Source organism: Homarus americanus, unplaced genomic scaffold (genome assembly GCF_018991925.1).
Source record: "Homarus americanus isolate GMGI-L3 unplaced genomic scaffold, GMGI_Hamer_2.0 scaffold52806, whole genome shotgun sequence".
NCBI classification, from domain to species: Eukaryota; Metazoa; Arthropoda; class Malacostraca; order Decapoda; family Nephropidae; genus Homarus; species Homarus americanus.
In genome coordinates this window covers 6,909,896-6,934,556 of record NW_024720773.1, presented here as the reverse complement: position 1 = coordinate 6,934,556, position 24,661 = coordinate 6,909,896, and the positions used below count along the sequence as shown (strand labels likewise).

The following is a 24,661-nucleotide window of genomic DNA, read 5'->3' as shown; positions in this document are numbered from 1 at the left end:
TAAAACAATGATGTCGTACAATAATCAACACGCAGTAAGGATAGTCCGATTAAAATAATTATAATTAATTTCAATACTACTTTATTTCACATACTGTACTGTATACACATCCAGGTGGAATCATTTGGTACAGTAATGTAGTGTAATACTATATCTGACAAGCTGATTAATTACAGAATTTTAATTTGGATAATTGGAATGTTATATCGTAGTACAGTACAGCACAGCACAGCCAATACACTAGTATAAGTTATAGTACACGTGTGACCTAAACAGCAGCCATCATGCACATTAATAGCGAATGGTCCCATAAAACTAACAATAATATAATTTATGAGGTTCATCACAGAACTTCTTACATCTTGTAAATAACATGTTGACATTATTATTTACCTCTTTTAAATTCCCATAAATATCAATTAGTTGCAGGGGACTCTGAAGACAGTAATGTTACATGTATCTGAGATCATTTTTTTTTTACCATTTGCCCTTTGTTAAACCTCCTATATTCAGCTGTTGTTGTGGTTGTTACTTCACAAAGATGTGAGGTCAATACAGTACTTCAAATCCATTTAGGTGAACGTCAATACAATACAGTCAAAGCTCAAAAGTTGTAAATAAATATGGATTTCTAAAAGTCATAAGATTATGAGCATTATAGAGCCCAGTTGGTGGTTTTGTAGAAAGAGAAAAAGGGTTTTAAATGGTGTCTGTACATAATAAAAACAAGTATACTGTACATAAATAAAGGAGAGGATGCATGAACAAAATTTAAGTTATAATAATAAGGGTTTTATTATGAGGTACGGGGTTATAGGTACTGTATGTGAGTGTCAGCACTAAGTCACCATTCTTTCAATGATGATATTCACTTGTCAACACACCTCACACACACAGCCACACTCTACACTGAGACACCAACCAAGCACACAGCTACTCGACACTTATGCAACCAAAACAATGTTATGAGAATAAATAAAATAAATATAGTACATGTAAATAAAAGGCCAGACCTGGCAACCCTGTGCGGTGGCTCCAGCGTGACCACCCTCTCACATCAGCTGACTGCTAGTAAACGACCATTTCATGTCCCATAATTTTTGCTGTGTTGATTTATGAGTGTTTGTTTTAACATAATACGACAAAAAACAATGTTTTGTTTATTCTAGGAGATGGGCTGACGTGCACCTGGGTAGACTGTCAGTCTATTTAGTATTTTGTGTTTCTCTCAAGTACCAAATTAAATTATTCCATTGAAACAACACTTCGATTTTGTGCGAATTCGGTTTAAGGCGACCTCTCTTGGAGCGCATCTCGTGTTATATCGACGTTCTACTGTATTTGAATCCTGGCGTGCACTTTATATCTGAAAGCATGCAGGTTCTCAAGTGCTGTGGACTCCTGAATTTAAAATTTTTAGCTTTGACTGTATGAGAAAAAACACACAACAAATTAAATATTTCACAGCAGTAACCAATGATCTCAAAATCCTGGATAAAACTCTGGTAGGGATTACATTCACATACTTTACTGGTGGTGCCTGGGGGCACCATAGTGAGGGGTGAGTGGAGGCAAGACACAGAAACTAGTCAGCCAGAGTGTCTAAAATAGTATGAAGATTGGATAGTTCAGTTGATAGAGGAGACACTGCACTGTTGGGTAGATGCCAGACACACACTCGGCCAAGTTGATCACCAACTGCTACAAGTTTCATGCTGTTGGAAAATTATATCTATCAGTAATATTGTAAACTGTGGTTCATCAGAGAGTAATATACAGTGGAGAGAGAGAGAGAGATCAAACAAAACAATTTCTTATGTGAAGTTTATATTCATTTACAGTGACCCTCGTTTAACGAACACCTCGGTTAACGTAATTTCGATTAACGAACTGCCTTCCATAAGGATCTTCAATTCGTTTAACGAAAAAAATTTCGCTTAACGAACTTCTTACGAACCGACCTCAACATGTTTTCGCTTGCACTGACCGGGCAACCAGCTTTAGTATCAGTCCGCCAATACATTAATCGGTTCTAGGGCTTAAATTCCTTACTATTTTTGTAAATATCAAGAAGTTTATACTATTCAATTATTTTAAAAGTTTAATATTCAATTTTTTAGTCATTTTAACAATTATTGAACAAAATTGAAGGTAAAGTGACTAGTTTAATGCGCGGCATCCAGCCTCTTAACACAGCAAACAGGCGTCAGTCTCTCTCTGTTTTCACTGGAGGTAACATCTTGCTTGAGACTCTCTTCAACTAAACGCTTTTTTTCTGTGTTTCCAAGCAAATTATTGGTCATTTTGAAAATTATTTTACATATTGACAATATATAGTGCAGTGCAGTGTTATTTTAAAGAAAATATTCTTTATTTACAGCTAGTTTAACTTTGAAAAATACGTGTTGCCATTGTTTGAATCCAGCATGGGGCCTAAGAGATCAAGAAAAGTGATTTCAATCCAAATGAAGCAGGAAATAATAAAAAAACACGAACAAGGTATTAAATCAAATGCGCTATGCAAAGAATATGGCATGTCGGCATCAACTGTGTCGACAATTCTTGCACAAAAAGACAAATTTAAGGAAGTGAACGTGAGAGACAAATCTACAAGAGTGTTTAAAAGTAGATCCCTAATCGTAGAAACTGAGAGGTTACTTATCATCTGGATTAGGGAAAAACAGATGAAAGGTGATTCAGTTTCTGGTGATTTCATTTGTGAAAGAGCCAGGGAGATTTATGAACATTTAAAGACAGATCAACCTAGTTCTTCAGGAACAGAATTTGAAGATTTTCGGGCTAGCAAAGGCTGGTTCGAAAAATTTAAGAAAAGAAGTGACATTTTAAGTGTTGTTAGGCATGGTGAAGCTGCTAGTGCTGATAAAGAAGGGGCAGCAAAGTTTTTAATTGAATTTAAAAAACTGATGGAAGAAGAAAATTATCTTCCACAGCAAGTGTTCAATGTTGACGAAACTGGGCTGTTCTGGAAAAAGATGCCCAAAAGAACATTCATCACCAAGGATGAAGCCTCTTTACCTGGGCATAAACCCATGAAAGACCGTCTCACTCTATTGCTTAGCCTAGATTTCCGATTGAAGCCTGCGCTTGTCTAAGCTCACTCCAAAAAAACCCCAGGTGTCTACAACAGTAGAAAGTGGTAAGAAGCTAATGCTTGAGTTTATTAAAGTCCAAACTGTGAAGGCATGTGGGGTGACAAGACAGTTCTTAATGAATGGGCTATTGATGTGTTTTTGCCCTCTGTCAAGAGCTACTTCTAACCACCAACAAACTTTTTAAAGGCTCTTTTCTCTCAGTGGATAATGCCCACGCACCTGACCTGCTAAATTTGGAGTATAACCTGACTTGTGAAAGTGGTTGTTTTTGCCTCCCAAACACACATCACCTATACAGCCAATGGACCAGAACAGATCAGCAACTTCAAGAAGTTGTACATGAAGAAAAATGTTTAGGAGGTGTCATCAGGCAAATCTCCGAACATCCTGAAACTAACACTGAAACAGTTCTGAAGACACAATTCAACGCCCCGAGGCTGTAAAATTGATTTCAGTCATCATGGCAAGAAGTTCCAATAACCCCTAATTCTTCATGGAAAGCATCAGGCCATCAGTAGTCCAAAGATTGAGGGATTTGAGACATACAGGAGTTGACCAGGAGATTGTGTCCATTGTCAGCTGTCAGTCTTGGAAGTGGAGGAGAAGGATGTGAAGAGCTATGATGTCTCATGAGGAGAACTTACTCAATGACCTGAAGGAACTGGATGAGATGTTACGGAACAGAGGCTGACAGGAGAGTGAAATTGGAAGATGACACACAACAGTTGAAAGATGTGATTTACCACTGGGAGAAGCCTGCAACTGCTCAAAGCACCCAGAAGTGGAACTAATCTCTTTGTGCTGAGGACTGCAGTGGTCTCTTTAAACATAAGTTAATGGTGAGGAGGACAGGATGCCTGACGCGCAATTGACACTTTTCAGTAAAAGGCAGAGGGAACAAGATGCTAGCCTCAGCTCTGCAGTAATTTCCTTCAAGAAGGAGAGGATGTCTACAGGGAGAAAGAATCTGTCAGTCCAGAGGTTCCTGACATTTTCATGGCAAGGTGACTCACCTCTAAGAAGCAGTGGGCCTCTGCACCTCCACTTCTCTTCCTCCTGCACTCCCACTCAAATGTACATCATCACCATGGTGAGCTGGAACCAATTACCCAAAAACCCATTGAAACAATGGTTTCGGTTAACGAACGTTTCGGTTAACGAACGACCTTCTGGAACGGATTGAGTTCAAGAATCGAAATACTGTACTTGATGTACTATCGTGCACGAAAGTCGTGTCCTCTACCCAACCACAGTGAGGATTTGAATAGCCTCGAGTCTGAAGTTTATAAACAACTGGGGGAAATGCTATGGTCGGCCAACAGATGTCGCCCACTGTAGTGTGTGGGAGGGGAGGGGGGAGTAGAGGAGGTGGGGGTTAGTCTAGTAACAAGCTGTGTGTAGGTGGAGCATAACATTGTGAATTCTGCAATCACTGATAACAATAAGAATGTCATGAAGATACAGTAAAACCTCGATTAACTGACCCTCGATTAACCGACTTTCGGATTAACCGTCAATCCCGAACTCCTAAATTTTTAATTTTTTTTAATTTTTTTTTTTTACAGGGATTAGCCCACCCGGGCACAGGTCACTGACCCACATCGGGGCCTGGGGGGCGACAATGTAATAATATTAATAATGATAATGATAATAATAATAATTTTAATAAAGAACCAAAAATAAATGCAAAAATGAAAAAAAAAATCAAGAGTGAGAAACAATATATGTATGTTGTGTTGTCAATAGTAAGAGAAGCAATTGAGACCCTGCAATTGTGTGTAAATGAGGTAGAAAGTCAGATCAGCAGCCTGGGAGTTGGTCACAATTTTTGTGATGACAAATGTTCTTTGACTTTTCCATTCTTTTTAACATAAGTACAGGTAGTTTTGCTATAACGCGATAATTGTGTTCTTGTAAAATATCGTGTTATAGAAAATCGCGTAATAGAAATAACAGGGCATATGGAGAAAATAGGGTTAGGTGCAGATTACTCGAAATCGGAAAAATTTAGTAGTTAGCCTAACACAAAGGATAGCACAGTCTAAATAAATGTTACATTCATATCTAATAATGAAATCATACAGTAAATGTAACACTTTACTTGATGGGGGAGAAGGGTGATTTTGAGGTTGATAAAATCGAGCTTCTCTTCAAGTGTTATATCCTTTCTTTAACGATCATCACCGGGAATTCTCTCACCAGAATGCTTCTTGATAGTAAGCAAAAATCGCGTTATAGCAAACAAGCGTTCGCGTTATACAAATATCGTTCCTAATTCATAAATCGCATTAGAGCAAATTCGCGTTATCAAAACACGCGTTATAGCAGAACTCACTGTACAGTATATAATTATATAATATTGCATATTATCACAAATATTTATTAAGCAAAGGATGGGTGGAATATAAATAAATATTACCATGACCTCTTTGTCGGAATAACAACAAAATTGTGACGTGGTCGCTGAGTAAAACTAGCTAATCCTTGCATATTTCACTTTTATCCTTAATATATTCCATTCTTTACAGTATCATTGTGACCTGAGCGGCAATAAGAACCCAGGACACTGCACCTGTTCCATGAATTTGTAACCATAAAGAAACAGCTGACAAAACGTAGTTAAAAAGACAGCTTGAAATTATGGTGGTATAAATAAACCTGCCTCTCATCCACCCCCCCCCCCCACACACACTACAGTGGGCGACATCTGTTGGCCGACCATAGCATTTCGCCCAGCTGTTTCGAAACTTCAGACTCAAGGCTTTTCAAAACCTCACTGTGGCTGGGTAATGGACACGACTTTTGTGCACGATAGTACATCGCAGTGTAAATGAAAAATCACTATACTTACTTTTTCTTATTAAATTGTAGAGTTGTTATGGGGGAAGGTTTTTCAGCAGCTGGTAAGATTAAGAAAGGTTGACCACTGCTTTTACCAAAGTCGTACAAGGCAGCTTCACCGGTGACACGGCCCACAGCCACCACCAGGGGTCGTGAGGGTGACCACCGCACACATGCTATGGCTTCTTCGCTGTGTATTACACTTACTGGCTTGTTGGGCTGAAATGATAATGCTATGTTAATCAAAGACAACTACAATGACAGCAACTAAAGTATTGATAAAAATAAATTAAGAAGAGTAAAACAAAATTTTTTAAACCAAATAAGAGAAGAGAACAATAACCAAAATTTCTAAAAACAACAATCTTCCTACTGGAGGGTGAAGTGAGGCAAATTACCTGAAGGAGGGTAAAAAGTCGTATTTGATTGTCAGAGGCAGCTGAGAGGACAGCATTTCTATGGTGAGGTGAAAACTGAGCAGTTATCACCCGCCCTGAATGAGAGGCGAGAGTGGATGTCACACATCGCATCAGTCCTACACCGCCAAATTCAACACCAGTTGGAACCTGTAAAAATGCAGACATAGAAAATAAATAGTTTTATTGTTATGAAGATGAGCAAAAGCTACTGTATATAAATGGTGCCCCTCTTGGCTTACCCCCCAAAAAAGATATAACTCCAAAATACTGTACCAAATACCCTCAAAATCAAATTCAGTTAGTTATGTCCATTTTAACTCAGTGAGCAGAAGCCTTAATCATATCACAACACCTTGAACTAAAGTTATCTTCACCATCTATCCCAAAAGTGTCACAATATGGGGTAGATATATACTTGGCTCAAAAGGAATAAGGAAGAGCTTGAACAGACATATCTTATCTCTGTGGTGGTCAGCTGGAAACTTACAAGGGGTGGATTGGTCCTGGAATGTGACAAGATTGTGGTTTGTAGCTGGCAACAAGTATGTAATGACTAGGTGAACCTGAGTTCCATTAGGCTCTCTGCCTTTAGAGGACAACCATTTCTCCTAATTTCCCTCCTTTAAGGCTGATAGCTGTGATAAGAGAGGGATGGATGTATAGTTGTAAGGTCTACCCTCAGCTTCAGTGGAGAGTAAGACACAATGGATATATTTCTAGACATGCGAGGTACAAGTGCTCCTCTACTTAAAAACGTTCAACTTACAAACTTTCAGAGATACAAACATCATCACTGAGGGTGGTTACCTGCCAGAACCGGTGTTTAATGTGGATGAGACAGGTTTATTTTAAAGAAAATTACAGATAGAACAAACATTACCTAAGAGGAGAAGAGTGAGCCAGGTTTTAAACCTGTATTAAAGGTGTATACCTGTATAGCTGTACTAAATATCCATAATCTTTTAATTTTTTACAATATGTTTGGTATCTACAAGAGTAAAGTTGGACTTGCAAACAAGCCTCAGGAACGTAACTCGTTCATAAGTAGAGGAGCACCTGTAATCAGATCTGCTTGGTGGAGACGTCTAACTAGAGGACAAGCGAGCTGTAACAAACCTATCAACATATTAAAGTTCTGCATCGTATAACATATCTGAAGATCTACCAGTATATGCAAGAGTTGGTAATGGACTGAATGACTGATGTAAGAGTGAAATCAAGGTTAAAAAATTTTGTGTTTTATCATTGTTACTACTTAAAAGTTTCAAGTAACAGTGATTTTGTGGGAAATAACCAATAGAATTAATTACGGGTGGACTGAAGGTATACACAGCTTCTAAGTATTTAAATTTTTTTTTACATAAGTCAACATTCTACATAATCTTAATATACACCAAAGACAAAAATTAAATTCTATGAACCTCAGAAGACGTCGAACACAAAAATAATCCTCCACCTTCGGCTCCTAAGACAAACAGCATTGAATCTTCAGTGTTAAAGGAAGCTGAAGAAATCCCTACACCACTTGAACCATCCATGTGTGTCCTGATGCCTCGGGGAATGTCTTGACCCTGAAGCATATAACTGAAATGATAATGGTAGTTGGAGTTAAGCAAATAATGGATACGTGAGTCAAGAGTGCAGGTATATATACGAGATCTCTATCACATGTCTCTATGGATGGGATTAATATATACAAGCTGCTCTCTCTCTCTCTCTCTCTCATACACAGGGCAGTAATCAGTTACATATGTTTCCAAAATAAGCAAATGTTAACTCTTACTAACACTGACATACAAGTTCTCTGGGTAATGGATGTCATTTCCTTGATAAAAGAGATTCTGTAAATAATAATTCCCATTTGGTACAAAATGTTTTAATTTCTCCTCATCTTTGTGTACTTGGCTTGTAGGTTGAGGATGTGTGTGTGTGTGTGTACTGTACTAATTTTAACACTTTCCTAGTACTCTACTTATCTTCATGCTCATCCTCCTGTGTCTTTAGCTTCACATATGGGGCAATAAAGCCAGTGTGAAGAATTCTTGGGTGTGACTCTTTAAGATTCCCCCATGTTACACTCAGCTCTGATTAACCATAGTGTTGAATATGTGTGGATGAGGGAGTTAAGTTTAATGTGCATTTAATTTTAAGATCAAGTATAGAAAGGATATAACAGAAGAAATCAATTTGAAAAATGAGATAATGAGTAAACAAGGCTGTATAGTACCGGTACATTGTATTGGATGCCTCATAGGTCGAGAAAACTAAAGTTAAATTGGTGGGGGTTTTCAGATGAAGACAACAAAGAAATTAACACTTAAGGAAGAGTCAGTTTAATGTCTATGTAAGGAAAGCCAGATGCTGCATACCAATCACTTGCAATAGAGGGTAATCAACAGCACCTACAGTATATGATTGGGTGTAGTTGATTAGACAGTACTGCACTACAATATTCTTTCAATTAGTGTGTAGCATCTGCCTTTCTGTACACAAATATTAAACAGACTCTTTTCTCCAGTGTTCAAGTCTCTGCCACCTTCACTGACTTGTTATGATTCCTTTTCCTGAAAAGGATAAAAAAAAAGGAATATTAATTTCCTTCAGGTGTGGAACACATGAGAACCCCTGTACTGTATATATAACTTTCACTTACCCAGATTTGAGAGGCAGCTGCTGCTTGGTAAGGTTCAGTCCCCACACAAGTACAAAACCACTACTAGTGGTAGCAATCAATGTGTTAGGGGTCCTAGATGCCATAATTCCACCAACACTTATGTCTACCCACGAGAGTGATGTCACGCTGCCACCTCCACAATCTCCCGTTGCTAGTGGGGTCACGTCCTCAGTGTGTGACAGGTTATATACCAATATTTCCCCTGTAATGACACAGATATGTTCAGTTTACTTTTACAGAGCCCAATAAGATTAGGAGCTCCTGCTTATTTCATCTTATGATCAAACACCTTAATGCTACCTGGGGAGAGATGTTATGTTATGTTATGTCATGTCATGTCATGTTAGCAGTAAGGTATTTACCGGTAGATCATCCAGTAAAATGAATGGGGGTTCCTCAGCTTCATCAACTCTAGATAAACTAGCTGTCTAAACCTTTGTTGCTGTAATACTTCAAGTTAGTGGACAGCCATGTGTGTGTGTCTTCCCTGAATACTTGAACTATCTTCTGCTGCTGAAGAATCGAGCAGGAACATCCAAAACATTTGCCAAACAGTTCTCCACACTGGTGCAACCATTGTATAAGCTACACACTATATGTTTATCTGCTACCATTGAGGGAAAACAATTTGTACATCTCACTGAGACAAGCTTGAGAAAGAATATACAAGTGATGAAGGTGAAGACAGTAAGCAAGGTAAGGTAGTGGCAAAAGTAAGAATAACAATAAAGAAAGAGAAAGATATTGAGTCACAGAAACAACTTGTTGATGGATGACACAAAGTTCTGAGTGGTTCTGTGGTGTGGCTGATGGCCTAAGAATAACAGAGCTATGAACAGTACCAAAACCACCTCCTTCACATCACCTGAGGAACTAAGGTGCTTCCAAGAACAATTGAGGCCAACTGGCCTATTACTTGACATGACATATTGATATACAGTATTAAACTAACAGTATCATTCCATTTTTTGTTTTGGAAAAATGTTTAAAAAAATTTAATATGAAAAATTATTATATTATTTTATTTCTTATACTGTATTCTAATGATGCAGACCCTAGTATTATGTAAAGCCCTTACGACAGTGAATAAGTCCACTTCTAAGTTATGTTATCTGATACTGCATTCCCAATCAACAGCATGTCCCCCCCCCCCTTTAAACCATCGACACTAAGGTTTGCAATTATTAATACAGTACATACAACAGTGATGAAGTCGAGACCATGCAGAAGACCATTAAACAATTTTAGCCTTTAAGAATCACCTGAAGATTAGCCCTGATAATTTTGGGGTGATAAAACTCCAGGATACAACACACACACACATATTTTTGGTACGGAGGAGCCAAGGAGAATGATTATACTCTACTTCTTGTCCTTCCATCTGGGTAAAACCAGGTGTACTACAGTAGCTTACCGAGTACAGTACAATATAAACCTGCAAAAGAACACAGCTGTACGCACCACTAAATGTTCCGGCAGCGAAGACAGCTGGATTGGTTGGATGAAAAGCCAGTGAGAGGACACATGAGGATGCCTCTATCACTCTTTCAGGTTGGTTGGCATCAAAGTCACTCCTATTGAGAGATAGAATTCATTAATTTGTGAAATGACAGATTGATCCTGAAAACTCATTTATGCCTGGGACTCTTGACTGGAGAGACCCCAACTGTACACCAACACTGGTATCTGGGGACTAGAGAAGGAGGGAGGGATTTGTTTCAATCACTTTAAGAGTAGCTACTGTACTTAATTTCTAATACCTGACTGTTCCAAAGTGTGTGAATCCAGCTTTTGTTAAGCTGAATAAAATAAACAATATAAGACCAACTGAGAGAAGAGACCCATATATAATGAAACTGGTCATTACCTGTTTATGTTCCAGACAGCAACAGCCCCCTTGTGGTCACACCAGTCATCGTGGTAACTGGACCCATAAGACACACCAATAACTGATCCCGTACAACTCCAGTCAATGCCAGTCACAACTCCCTGAAACAATGGACGTGAGGAGTAATCTATTAAGTTAACTCTGGTTGACTAACTCCTGATGTAAATTTAATGTTTTAGATCACCTTAAGATTAAACATCCCAACTTATATCACCTTTAGATTAACCAAAGTAATGCTAACATAACCTAATCTTATCCTAACTTAATCTAATGCTAACTTATTTCACTTAACCTGACCTACTTTAACCTAAGCTAACACATTCCTAACTGATTTTAACCTAACTTACCTTAACCCATCCTAACCTAACCCCTTTACGTAGCATTAGGGTGATAAATCTTCAGGTAAAATAAGCCAGGGTGCCTTAATCATCAGGTGACTTAAGGTTTTCATAAAATAAAAATCACAGATGTACCAGCTCTATAAACTTAAGTCTCACCTCGGGATCTAGCTGGTTCCAGCGAAGTGAGTGTAACATCTTGACCCCTAATGACTCTTCCTCTTTTACGACAGAGTACCCGTGAAAGGCTTGGCTTCTGTTCTGTCTCTCCAATTCACGAATAACTGAAAATAAATTTTAAGTCGGTTTTATCCATTGATATGCCTACATACTACACACCTAACCTAATTTAACCTAACCTGATGCAGCCAAGCATAACCTAATGCTATTTGCCAACTTAACCTCACCTAATGCAACCCAACCAAGCCTAACTTAACCCTTAAATCCTTGGTTAGGGTGCTGCTGGCAGTAACCCCCCGGATAAATCGAGAAAAAATTCAACTTTTCCAAAAATAATAAAAAATAATAATAAATAAACAAATAAATAAAAATAAAATTTGGCGGGAAAATAGGCGGACGTTCTGGAACGTCACCAGAGGCCTAAGGGTGACTTGTGATGTGGATGGAAGATCAGCTGCAAAAGCCTTCTAACCATACAGGCTAAGGTAAAAAGCCTTTTCGAAAGCCTGAAAGAGCACGTAGAAGATGAGTGTGACCAAAACTTCACAGCAAGTCATGGGTAGTTCCAAAGGTTTAAGAGCCGTTACAGTTTGCACAGTGTAAAGGTGAGTGGAGAGGCAGCAAGTGCTGATATGGGTGCTGCCGAAGCTTTTAAGGAGGAGCTAGATTGTGTCATCGTGGAGGGAAATTATTTGCCTGAGCAAATATTTAATGTGGATGAAACAGGCTTATTCTGGAAGCGCATGCCAGAATGGACATACATCCACAGAGGAGAAAACCATGCCGGGATTCAAGGCATTCAAGGACCGAATCACACTTCTGTTGGGGGGGAATGTAGCTGGTTTCAAGGTAAAACCCTTCATGATATATCATTCAGAGAACCCAAGGGCTTTTAAAAATGTCAGCAAGCACACATTGCCAGTGTTTTATTGCAGTAATAAGAAAGCATGGATGATCCGAGCACTGTTTGAGGATTGGTTCCTGAGTTGTTTCATTCCTCGGGCCAAGGAGTATTGTCTGCAACAAGGGGTTGGGTTCAAGATTTAATTAATTTTAGATAATGCTCCGGGACACCAACCACACCTGGACGACCTGCACCCTGATGTTAAGGTAGTCTACATTCCACCTAACACTACCTCTATCATCCAACCCATGGATCAAGGTGGTATTGCTGCTTTTAAAGCATATTATTTACGTACGACCTTCGCTCAGGCTGTTGCTGCTACTGAAGGTGAGAAAATGATCAGAGTTTTGGAAGGACTACAACATTTTGAAATGTATAAAGAACATTAGTGCAGCATGGGATGAGGTTACAGGTCAGTGCATGAATGGAATATGGAAGAAGGTCCTGAAAAGATATGTGAACAGTTTCAAAGGATTTACTGAAGATGAAGCAATTTCTGAGATTAGTAACAAGATAGTGGACTTGGGTAAACAGCTGTTGTTAGAAATTGGTAATGAAGATGTTGAGCACTTGGTTGAAAGCGTAGCAGAAGAGCTAAGTAACGAGGATCTTATTGAACTGGATGCACAGAAAATTGCAGAGGAAGAGAGTAAAAATGAAAAAGAAGAACCTGCACCCCCCAAAAAAATTTTCAGTGACACAAATGGCAGAGGCATTTGCTACTATTAATAAGGGGATGCAAATGTTTGACGAAATGGATCAAAATGTTGAGCGTTTTGCAAAAGTTGACAGAATGCACTTGCTTGCTACAGGGAGATTTACAATGAAAAGAAAAGGCAAACTGTGCAGTCTAAATTGGACATAAGAAGTCCCCCACTGCTGTCTCCTCACGCCCCACCACTGATGCCTCTTCACTCCCTAAAGATGATCCAATACCTTCAACAAGCAAGTATGTTAGCCTATCTGAAGAAAGCAAAATTGATGGCCCACCCAGCCCTGTCTTCTCCTCTGCTTCATCCAATTAATGTAGTCTCCATGTTTAATTTAAAAATGATTGAGGCCCCATGTGCATTCAGCTGACTACATTAAAGGTAAGTGTACAGTAACACTTTATTAATTTTTCATTATTGATTACTTTTACAGTACCATATTTCATTTTAGATTTCTATGTATTATTTTCGCATTTTCGACTTACGACCTGGTCGTCAGTCCCTAACCCTGTCATAAGTCGAGGACTGACTGTACAGAAAATTGTTAGAGCTAACTTCTTTGGAGTAAGAGTTGTGAACTCTTTGAATAATCTGCCAGAGAATGTTGTAATAGCACAGTTGTCAGCTCATTAAGACAGACCTGATCAACACTAGCATACAGTATGTTCAGGTACGCTCTGGAGCCAGTGCACGCCCAGCACTGTTTGTGCTAACAGTGTGTAACAGAGAAATGATCGACCACCCAACCAGCTAGACAAGCAACAAGTGGCAAAGAAGATAATGAAAAATATCACAAGTAATTTGCTTGTCTGAAAAAGAAGATAGATATAGTAATTTAAATTTTTCTTGTCATATAATATATGAATAAATTGCAAGATTGAAATAGTACCCAGGCCAAGCCTAGAAATGAACCAAAACAGCTACAGTATACATGTACACTCGTTCAGTACAAGAAAATATACTGTACAGTAAATGAATTCGAGGTCTTTGAATACTGTACAAAACAGTACAGGAAGACCACAATTTATGAAGAGGTTCTGTTCCTGAAAAACCTTTCATAAATCTTGTTATTTTATAAATGGAAGCATATTTCCCCAAAGACTCCCATTACAAAACCTGAGATACATCCCCAAAAATAAAAAAAAGTCTTAAAATGCAACACAACATTTTTAACAAAACTATTTACGGTACACAATACGTATAAACATATCAAGTGAAATATATGCTGTACAGTACAGTATTAATTTCATACCTGGACTTAAGAGAAACAGAAAAAGATTGTGAACAAAATTTACAGCATGAAAAGTCAGGCCCAAAATTACAACAAAATAATTATACAGTACCTCTACAATACTGAATTACTGTAATAATATAATGATGGGAATATATAGTATACACAAGGCTCCAAATGATGAGAAAGACATTACGACTCCGTGTAAACAAATCAATCATGTCACATACAGGAATATATAAAGAAAAAATCTATATCTCTCCCTTTCTTCAATAAATAAACATATAAATTACCAAAATGTGAATAACACTTCAATGTACAAAATGGGGTTTAAGGCTACTAAATTTGGCTCTACAAAGAACTTTTCACACATAGTGGTGTAACTACCCAAAACCTTTCCCCCTTGACTGTAATGTCCATCATCCCTCGATTTTGACTTTGTCCCCTTCTGGAAAAAAATTCTGGAGATGCCCATGACAGTTGGTAAACTTCTCTCCTGAAATGAACTTATGGTACTTATGTTTTTTAATTAAACCATAAATGTTCATAGCTGTTACTACAAAAGACATTCATGCAAACCCATGACAGATTATGAAACACTAGTGACGTACCTCATGAGTGAAAACATTACTTTTGCAATACTGTAATACAGGGGTTCTCTACCAGGGGGGAATTCAGGTTTTCAGGGGGGGAACTGATTCGGGAGCAAGAGATATGTTCGATGAGAAATCAATCACAGAATTTTGGCCCTTGATGTGCGATTCCTACCCAAAAGTGGCAGAAAGAGCTATCCGTGCATTGCTTCCGTTTGTGTCGACATATCTTTGTGAGTCAGGCTTTTCAACTCTGTTGCAAATTAAAACGAAGCAACGTAGTAGATTAAAGGTAGAAAATGACCTGCGTTGTGCCCTTTCAAGCACTCCTCTGCGTATCCCAGAATTGGCGAAGAAAAACAATCACAGGTTTCTCATTGACTGTAATCTTCATCTGAATAAAATTAATTACAAATTTACAATATCCTGGTATTCTATTGAACTTTTTGTTAACTGCATTATGCTTCAGTTTGGTCTGTTAAGTAATTCATTATAGTAAATATAAAAAAAACTATTTTACTTTTATTCAAGTTTTATAAATCCATCAACATTTTCAATTGGCATTTAATTTGTAAAACTCCACTATAAAAATAATCCATGTAAAATTGTAAATGTATATGTACTAATATGGAAAATATAAAGGATTTTCAGTATTATATGCATATTATTTGGAATGCACTTTTTGAGGCAGACAATCTTGGAAAGGAGGGGGGAATGACATTCTGACATATGGTGAAAGGGGTGCATGGAGCAAAAAAGGTTGAGAACCACTGCTGTAATACAAGAACAATATTTCAAAGAGACACTGATTACCTTTTGGAGTGACACGCTTTAAGAAGGCTGATAGGGATGCCTCATCATATTCTGAACGCTGATAGTTTTTTGGTTCTTCTTCCTCTGTCTGAATGCCAACCTGAGAAAAAAATCCATTACACATAATTTAATGCAGTATAAGAGGTCCAGAAAAATCCTGCGAGGTAAGATGATTTAAACAGAAGGGGTGCAATTTAACAGTGAACAACATAAGTCAGTCAAAGAGCAAATGACAGTCATGCGTGCCCAAAATTCTAAGCCTTGTACATAGTAAATACCTTTTTTAAATATCTCATCAATATATAAATATTCTAAGGTGTTAAAAGTGCACCAAGAAAGCTGGCAGGTGATAAGAGAGTGAGTGAGAGCCAAATAGGAAGTCAATGTTCCAAAAGGCAGTAGAGATCTAGTAACTGTATCAACCACAAATATGATATGAATAGCTGTAAAAATGTGATGGTTAGTTTACTGATTGTAAGTAGGGCAGCAGTTGAGAGACTTAAAAGAATTTCTGAAGAAAAAACAACAGTTGTTTACCTAGCAAGAGAGATATGTGGAGAAGTGTGACTGTTAGGAAGATACTACAGTACTAACAGTATGTGTAAAAGAAAAGTGGAATCACCTTAATATCAGCTCCTACAGCTTATTTCACCAAAGTTTAACTACCCTAATGCTAAACTAATTATAGATATGAACCAAACTAACCTAGGCTAAAAGTCATCTAACCTAACCTAATGCCCCTCATCCCCATGTAGTGTTTAATAATCATCATCAACGTTTTATGGCCATTTTTTACAATTACAGTACTGTACATCGGTTACTTTTCTTGTCAGGTTCTTAACTCTAATGTCATTTCTGACACCCGCTTTTCATGGAATTTTTCGCCTACCCTCACTCCCCTCCCCTCCATATTTAGACGAATGCACCTCTTGGCCCAATTGATGTCACCCATTATATATCCCCAAACCATCTAAATCTACATTACCTCTATGCAAATCTTGACTAATACTCTCAATAATTAGCAGTCCTCTTATATCTTAACAGTACTGTATTTCCTTTCTCTATCACATTACACATCCACCTCATCATTCTCATATCAGCTCACTTGAGCCTGCATATACCATCTTCTGTAACTGCCAAAGTTTCACTGCCATATAACATTACACTTCAATGCCAGTTGCATACACCTTTCCTTTCACATTGAGGGAAGGTCCCATTGCCGCCAATAAAAAAGGCAACTACTCCTTAAACTTCCTCTAGCCACTTCTGACTCTTGCAACTGAGCTGGCTTCAGCACTGAACATTTCACCTTAATAACAGAATTCATCAACACAGTCCAGGGACATATCCCCAGTGTTGAGTTTTTCAAGTCTTGTTAAGATCACATGGTTACCTGCACATTCAGAACACTTAAGAGCCAGCAACATCCTGCAGTCTGCCATCTACTCCACTGCACCTCTTGTGTACCCACCTTTCACACTCGCTGCATATTATTGAGTTGTTGCCAACACCTTTCTTACAGACAAAACAAGGTCATTTTCCACTTTTCACAGCAGGCCTCTCACCCATACCACTTTTGTTTTCGCCACTTTCACTCTCACGCTCCTTGACTCTGTTCCACTTCTCCATTTCTTAAATTTCTTCATTGTCTCTTCAATATTACCTGGTTTAAGCACTCACCATGAACATAACTTTCACCTCAAATTCTTCCCTTTCCTCACTATCTACTCTTAAAGTGGTTTTGAGCCTTCTTTTAAAGCCATAACCACTCTAATAAGGCATTAAATGATCACTTGCTCTCTCACTGCCTACTTTACTACTTCATGTTCTACCCTATCAAATAAATGCCTTCTGTAAGTCTATAATTATGAAGTACTACTATCTCCTTCTCTAAACATTTCTCTTATAGCTGCCTGTGCATAAATATTGTTTCTGTAATCCCCCAACATGACATAAACCAAAATTGCATATCATTTATATCCACTCTCTCCCTCGGTAATTTCTCAATCACTCTTTTACAAATTTCATAACCTGATCTAGGAGCTTCAGGCTCCTGTAGTTCCCTCATTCAAGTAAAAAACTTTTATCCTTGTAACTATCTACGATCACACTCTTCCACCAGTTGTTTGGAGCAGTATATTCCACCGTGATTGCCTTAGTCAATTTTGTCACCATCAACTACTGTATGTCATCTGATGCATTCAGTATTCAGCAGCAGATCCAGGAATATCAAAGGACAGGGATCCAAGAAATTGTGGGTGGGTAAACATGGCGAGCATAGTGAGCCCACCTAGCTAGGGGTTTTGAGGGGGTGTAATCCCCCCTCCCGATTTTTTTTAATCTGACCAATAACATGAGCATTTGAGGCCATTTTCAAGCTAAGTGCACTTGATATTAGAAGGCATTCTGACATCAATAGTACCTTGTAATTATTTTTTACTCTACAAAAATGCCTAAGTACAATACTGCATTAAAGAAAGGTATTGGAACTTTCTGATGAAAAGGGGAGTCCAGACCCCCAGGAGTCCCCCCAATGGATCTGCCCCTGAGTATTTCTGTCATTATCCTATAGCTTACAGCTGCCTTCCCATTTATCATTTTCTTAATTGCTTTCTTCACCCATTCACTTTTAATGTTTGAGCACGGTCCCTGTGCTGGGTACTGGTTCTGCTACTCCTAAGTTGCCTCTGTCCCATTGTACTCCTCATTCAGTAGTTGATCATAGTATTTTCTCCACACACTTTTGATTTCCTTATTATCAACAACTGCCCACCAACAACATCCTTGTTTCTACCCCACTATCTGTCTGGCTATTATGAATACCTCCCATTTGCATTTGTTTGTCAATTCCTTGTGTGATAATGTGGATTTCATGAAGATTAGGAACCCACAACAGATACAGTACTGTACTGTACTGTATAAATTACACAATGGTACATTAACATACCTCTACTTGCTCTATAACCTGGCATTCTTCCTCTTTCTTAACAATGTCGTCTGTCTGAGTACTGCCTGTCTCCAACAACCTGAAACAATACAGTGAATGTTGCAAGTTTCTATACAGTATAACAGTGGTTCTTAACTTGAGGGGGCATATTTCAATCTTTCAAGCGGGCACAAAGGACTAAAGATATTTCTGACTCAAAATATGTACTGTATTCCCAATGAAATAAATTCATATTTAAAAATTTGGCATGGCAGCATCGTGCTGTTAAAACTTGCCATTCATTAATGTAATCTGAACTTTATGTAGTATTGTCAGAAATGTCACTTTAGTTCAAGGATCCCCCCTCCCCCCAAGGATAATATGATTTTTTGGGGAGGTAAAGCATTAGTAGAAAGACGAACATAAAGATAAAAAATGAGTTACACAATCCATGCCAATGTTTGAATGCATATCAGAGCTGCAGTTGTGCTTGACTAGGATGGGGCAGTGTTACCTTAACATGGGGGGGGGGGGTTCCCACTTTATTTTAAAAATTTCTGGAAGCTTGGTAGCTACAGATATACAGTACAGTACAGTACTGTATATGGTGGTCCGTCAACTCAATCCCTCTCAACCCAATCTCTCAACCTAACCCCCTGTCAACCCAACCCGTCAACCCTGTCAACCCAACCCTCTGTCAACCCCTGTTGAAGCATGACATGACAATCCAAAATACTTAGGTTCGACTTAAGAGAGAGACCAAGAAACAATTATGGTATGTAAATCTGGCTAATCACTTTACTGCAAAAGTTGCATACTATAAAGTGAACCACACCTCGATAGATGAGTTGACAGTGCATAGTTCATCCTGAACAATGATTATATCAACTCGCTACCTCCTAGTGACGCCATATTGACTATTTATATGAGCGTGGAAAATTTCATACGGGAACATGAGAACACTTCCCACAACTGTTCTATACACATGAACAATTCCAGTGACTGATTCATACACATGAACACTCCATGAAACAGTTCAATGCACACAAACACTTCCAGTGACTTTTCCATACACACAACACTTCATGTGACCGTTCCATACATGTGAACACTTTCAGCAACTGCTTCATGCACACAAACACTTTCAGTAATTGTTGCAAAAGGCATTTAATAGTTAAGGACAGGGGTTCAGTTAACCAACTACCAAATAAAAGATATCTATAGAAGAGAACTTATTTCATACCTCAAGAATAAACCAAATCAGGTAGAGGAATTGCAATTTTACATTCTGGTTTGTCTCCTATTTTTTCATGTACAGTACTGTACGGTACTGTACAGTAGAGTACAGTATATAAAGATGCTTCATGTCTGTCATCTAGTTGACAATGCCATATTTGCATACTGTATCCACCAAATGTTGATAAATGCTTCCCAGCGACTGACCAAATAACCCTGAAGACTAAGAGACTGCAACTGACCTTCCTTCCTTTCCATACAAACCTACCTAATCAAACCTAACCTACTCTAAAATAAAAATAATAATACAGGGTATAATTCTATTCTAGAACAGGTAGGTTTTGTTAAGTTTATCTTATCTTGTCTGTCTGTCTGTCTGTCTGTCTGTCTGTGTGTGTCTCTTCTGGGCAGCCGAAACGGCACAATCGTTTTTCATCAAACTTGGTGGAAAAATCGCCAAAAATTCGTAAAGTGGAACAAACCTGGTCCCATGTCGATGGTTTCTTTAGGAAGGCATTAATTAACAATTTGCGATGGAAAACGATGCAAGTCTACGGACTTGGCGCACCCTCATTCGCTGTCACGAGTGTTCAAACTTTCACAAGGGCACGAAGGGCCCGCGATCACTTGTCATTAACTAGAACTGCTCATGTGTATGGAGAGAACTACAAAGACAATGCTGCTGCTGTTGGGAATTTTTCATGTGTATCACCAAACTAATGTTATTTATCACAAAAATATGCAAATTCTACCATTATTTGCCATGTTGTGGATATTATTGTTCTTCTTAACATGAAAGTGAAAGTGGGTCCCATAGGCATGTCTGCCCACTATTGTATACTGAACTAAGCCTCTGGTACACAAAGAGGCAGCTTGGTTGGTATGGCTCTCAACAGCCTTCACTTCCCCCAAGTTGAAAACTTAGGTACCCATTTACAGCTGGATGGACTGGAAATGCCCAGGAGGTGAGTGTTGTATCCACTCGACCGCCATGCTTCATTCTTCTTAATGTAATAAGTTATAATTTACTATCATCATCACCCAAGGTTACAACTGTTGTTTCTTAGTGAGTGTGAAATGGAATAGCATTATAAATGTATACTCCTCCTCGTGTAAATGACTGCCTGAGGTGCAACAAACAGGACGGCAACCTCCTTAGACAAGTGGTACAGAATCTTCAATTATGAGAAAACTTGGGGAAATACAGAAATTGCTACTTCTCCACTTGATTTCTTTTATTCTTGAAATAAGAAATATGTTTTCTCTATACAGTACATATTTTTTTCGTTAGTTAGCTGATTAACCTGGACCCTTATCTTTAACTATTAAACTACAGTCAGTTCTGCTATAACGTGATAGTTGTGTTCTTGTAAAACATCCTGTTATAGAAATTCGCGTAATAGAAATAACCGGGCTTATGGAGAAAATAGGGTTAGGTACAGATTACTACTCGAAATCGAAAAAAAATTAGTAGTTAGCCTAACACAAAGGATAGCACAGTCTAAATAAATGTTACATTCATATCTAATTATGAAATCATACAGTAATTGTAACACTTTACCTTGAAAAAATATGAATATAACTTGATGGGGGAGAAGGGTGATTTTGAGGTTGATAACATTGAGCTTCTCTTCAAGGGTTATAGCCTTTCTTTTATGATCATCACCGGGAATGCGATCACCAGAACGCTTCTTGGAGATATTCTTCTTTTCCATATTCACAGTTAATACCACAAAATTGGAGATCGCGTTACAGCAAACAAGCGTTTGCGTTATACAAATATCGTTCCTCTATTCATAAATCGCGTTAGAGCCAATTCGCGTTGTCAAAACACGCGTTATAGCAGAACTCACTGTACATTGTATGTATGATGTATCACAGATAAGATGAACCAACCAAACCTACCTATCCTGGGATGGAAGAATGTACATCATTCTAAGTATGGTTACATTAAGTACAGTATGATTAGATTAGCTTACATTAAGTTGGTCTGGTTAGGTAAGATACGGATGCTTGCTGTGGAGAATTTGTCAACAGTTTGAAGCAAGATCATGACGTTCTTATGTGGACAGAATGTATTTATGATAAGAACCACAGAAAATCAAAATTACAATGGCTGTAATTGCAATTCCTCCACTACTAACCTTTGTTGACATTTGACAACTGGGAACTTCCCAAAGTATCAAATACCCGGTACTTCTATATTATATAGTAGTTCATCATTCATTAAATGAACCAAAAAATTCTACATATACAGGAAATAATAATGTTTAGGCGAAGCTCAAGTTCAAGCAGATTATGTTAGGTTAGATAAGTTAGTTTGATATATTTTAGGAATGATAAATTATATAATGTAGACTTATCTTGTCGAATGTCAACAATGGGGTGTCTGAACTATGGCACCTAAGTTACCCAGAGAGATTAGAAAACCTGCAACTGATGAGCTTATAATGTAGATGGGCAAGGGGTGACTTTATTGAAGTTAATAAACATCCCAAAGGGCATTACTCAGTTGAGTGTCCATACCTGGAGCTGGTGGACGCTCACCCCACTAGGGGTCATAGGTCAAGGTTAAAGAATGAAGAAGCCACAAGTCCAGAAAATTGTGAGGGCAAACTTTTTCGGAGCGAGAGTCGTAAACTCTTGGAACAATTTGCCAGAGAAAGTTGCGACGGCACTGAGTGTGAGCTTTTTCAAGATCAGACTAGACCAACACTGGCGTAGGTACAGAGACATCCTGGAACCAGTACAGTACTTGCCAACAGTGCATAACAGAGATGTGACCGACTGCCCAAGCGGCTAACAACCCAATCAGTGGCAAAGAGGATAAAGTAAAAGTAAAGATTCTATACTCATTAAAGACATGATTACTCATTCATCTTTCCTGAGACATCCTTGAGGTAAGATGGAAGTTATCTTCTATACAAAGAAAGGTAATACTGAAGCAGATGGCAAACATCAGAAGGTGTTATTCGATCACATTATTTTTTTCCACAGATGTTCTTTGGATGATAGTAAGTACAGTAATAAAAACGATACAACAGCATTTTATTTTAATTAAAATAGTTTTATTTTTTTATTTTTTATCTATCTATGATCATTAATCACCTGTAGTGGGCAGAATATGAAGGGTGAGGGAAATTGCAGTGTAAAGAAATGGTGAAAAACTGATCATAGGACATTAAAATAATGCCTCTACTTTGCACAAGAAACAAATTGATTATTTGCCTTAAATATTCCCTCCGAAAAATCTGCCGCGTCAGCACGTGTTATCATTTGCTCTGTTTCCTTGCAACAACTGACTCACTTGGTCCGAACATAATCTTAAGTACACCAAAAATGTAAAATTACTGTAAATCAAGCTGCTTCAAGAAGGTTCCATTCATTGCTACCAGATATCATAATAAGTACAGTACTTTCTGTTTAATATGGCGGGTGTCCGGGGGACTAGGAAGTTAGGTAAGGTGAAGTGGATTTCTTTGGTTGGTTAGGTCGGGTTCTATTACGTTCTGTGCTTTGTTGTATTATTTTTATTATTTACTACTAAATCATCCGAAAAACATCTATGGAAAAAAGTAACGAAATCGAACAACACGTTCTGATGTGAGCCATCTGCTCCAGGATTCCCCAAATAAAAGATTAAGTGGCTAGTTAAAATGCTTGACCATGTTCCAGAATATTACCCTTCAGCCTATGGTGGAACACACACATGGCTACAGTTCATTTTAACGTCCCTGCCCGTTTCTATAGAGAGTTAATATTTTGCTATTTTGATTACAGATATAGGTGATGTTATCTTTCAACATTCTTGGGTAGTCATTATTTTGGAGATAATTTCGAAGGTTGGATTCGATGAAAAAATACAAAAATATCACATGAGTCTCAACATCACTTCTATATCTTCCTCCACTCTCTCCTCCCCTGCTTCAAAATGACCAATGGCACTCTAAGTTAACTTAGGTTAAGTTTAGGTTTGGTTAGGCTAGGTTAAGTTAAGTTTAAGTTTAAGTTTGGCTAGGTTAGGTTTCATTGAGCACAGAAAAATAAAATTTTATAGTGTATTTTGGTGTTCTGTTTACACCTGACCTTCACTTTCTTTGGTCAGATTTAAACAACACACTAAAATACACCAGAAAAATTAGGAATTATTTTAGTTTTGGTCATCCGGGGAATCGTAGGGGGGGGGGGGTGTGGTTAGGTCCCTTGATATATTAGGTCTTGGAAAAATTTATGTCTACATTTTCGTAACCATTCATTACCTTCTTCATGTTAATTAAGTCTCCTCTACTGCTGGTGGTTAGGTTACGTTAGATTAGTATATATATCTAAATACAGGTATAACCGAAACTAAAATATTAAAGAAAATATATCTCACTGCGAAAAACTTAGAGGAATTAAAAAAAACGAATCTTTACCCATACACATTAATACAGAACTATGGAAGAATATACACATGAATACTTACTGTTCAGTTTTCCACGTTGAGGCAAAGCTGGTAGGAACTTCACTATGCTTAGAAAACATGTCTTGATGTTGAAGTAAACGAGTAGAGTGATACTTAAGGATTATCTAATACCTTGGTGACACCTGAGCTTGACAGAAGAATCCAGATTATTAAACATTTCAACATTACCGGTAGTTCCGATCCTAAAATAAGTATAACTGTAGTAAGAACAGAAATTAACAATATCTATTCAATAATCTGTTTTACATGTGAAATATGTAGGCAAGTTACAAGGAAATAGTTAATTAATAGGAAATATTCCCTACGTGTGGGAAAATAACAGGAGACAGA

The 24,661-nt window shown here is 38.0% G+C and overlaps 2 protein-coding genes across 2 annotated transcripts in view; both read right to left on the bottom strand.

The window, feature by feature from the left end:
* LOC121860954 overlaps window positions 1-1,661 on the bottom strand; it is a 16,022-nt gene extending 14,361 nt beyond the window's left edge. The window contains exon 1 of the mRNA XM_042358361.1: window positions 1,527-1,661. The gene's annotated coding sequence lies outside the window, so the exon portion shown is untranslated. The remainder of the gene's footprint in view (window positions 1-1,526) is intronic.
* Window positions 1,578-24,661, bottom strand: LOC121860953 (cytoplasmic dynein 2 intermediate chain 2-like). The gene is made up of 11 exons (XM_042358356.1): window positions 24,332-24,661; window positions 18,652-18,730; window positions 15,705-15,804; window positions 11,433-11,557; window positions 10,915-11,036; window positions 10,509-10,621; window positions 9,027-9,249; window positions 7,795-7,957; window positions 6,353-6,520; window positions 5,965-6,173; window positions 1,578-1,715 (listed from the first exon to the last, which is right to left on the bottom strand). The coding sequence occupies exons 1-11, from the start codon at window positions 24,388-24,390 to the stop codon at window positions 1,586-1,588; spliced, it is 1,491 nt and encodes a 496-aa protein (XP_042214290.1). The 5' UTR covers window positions 24,391-24,661; the 3' UTR covers window positions 1,578-1,585.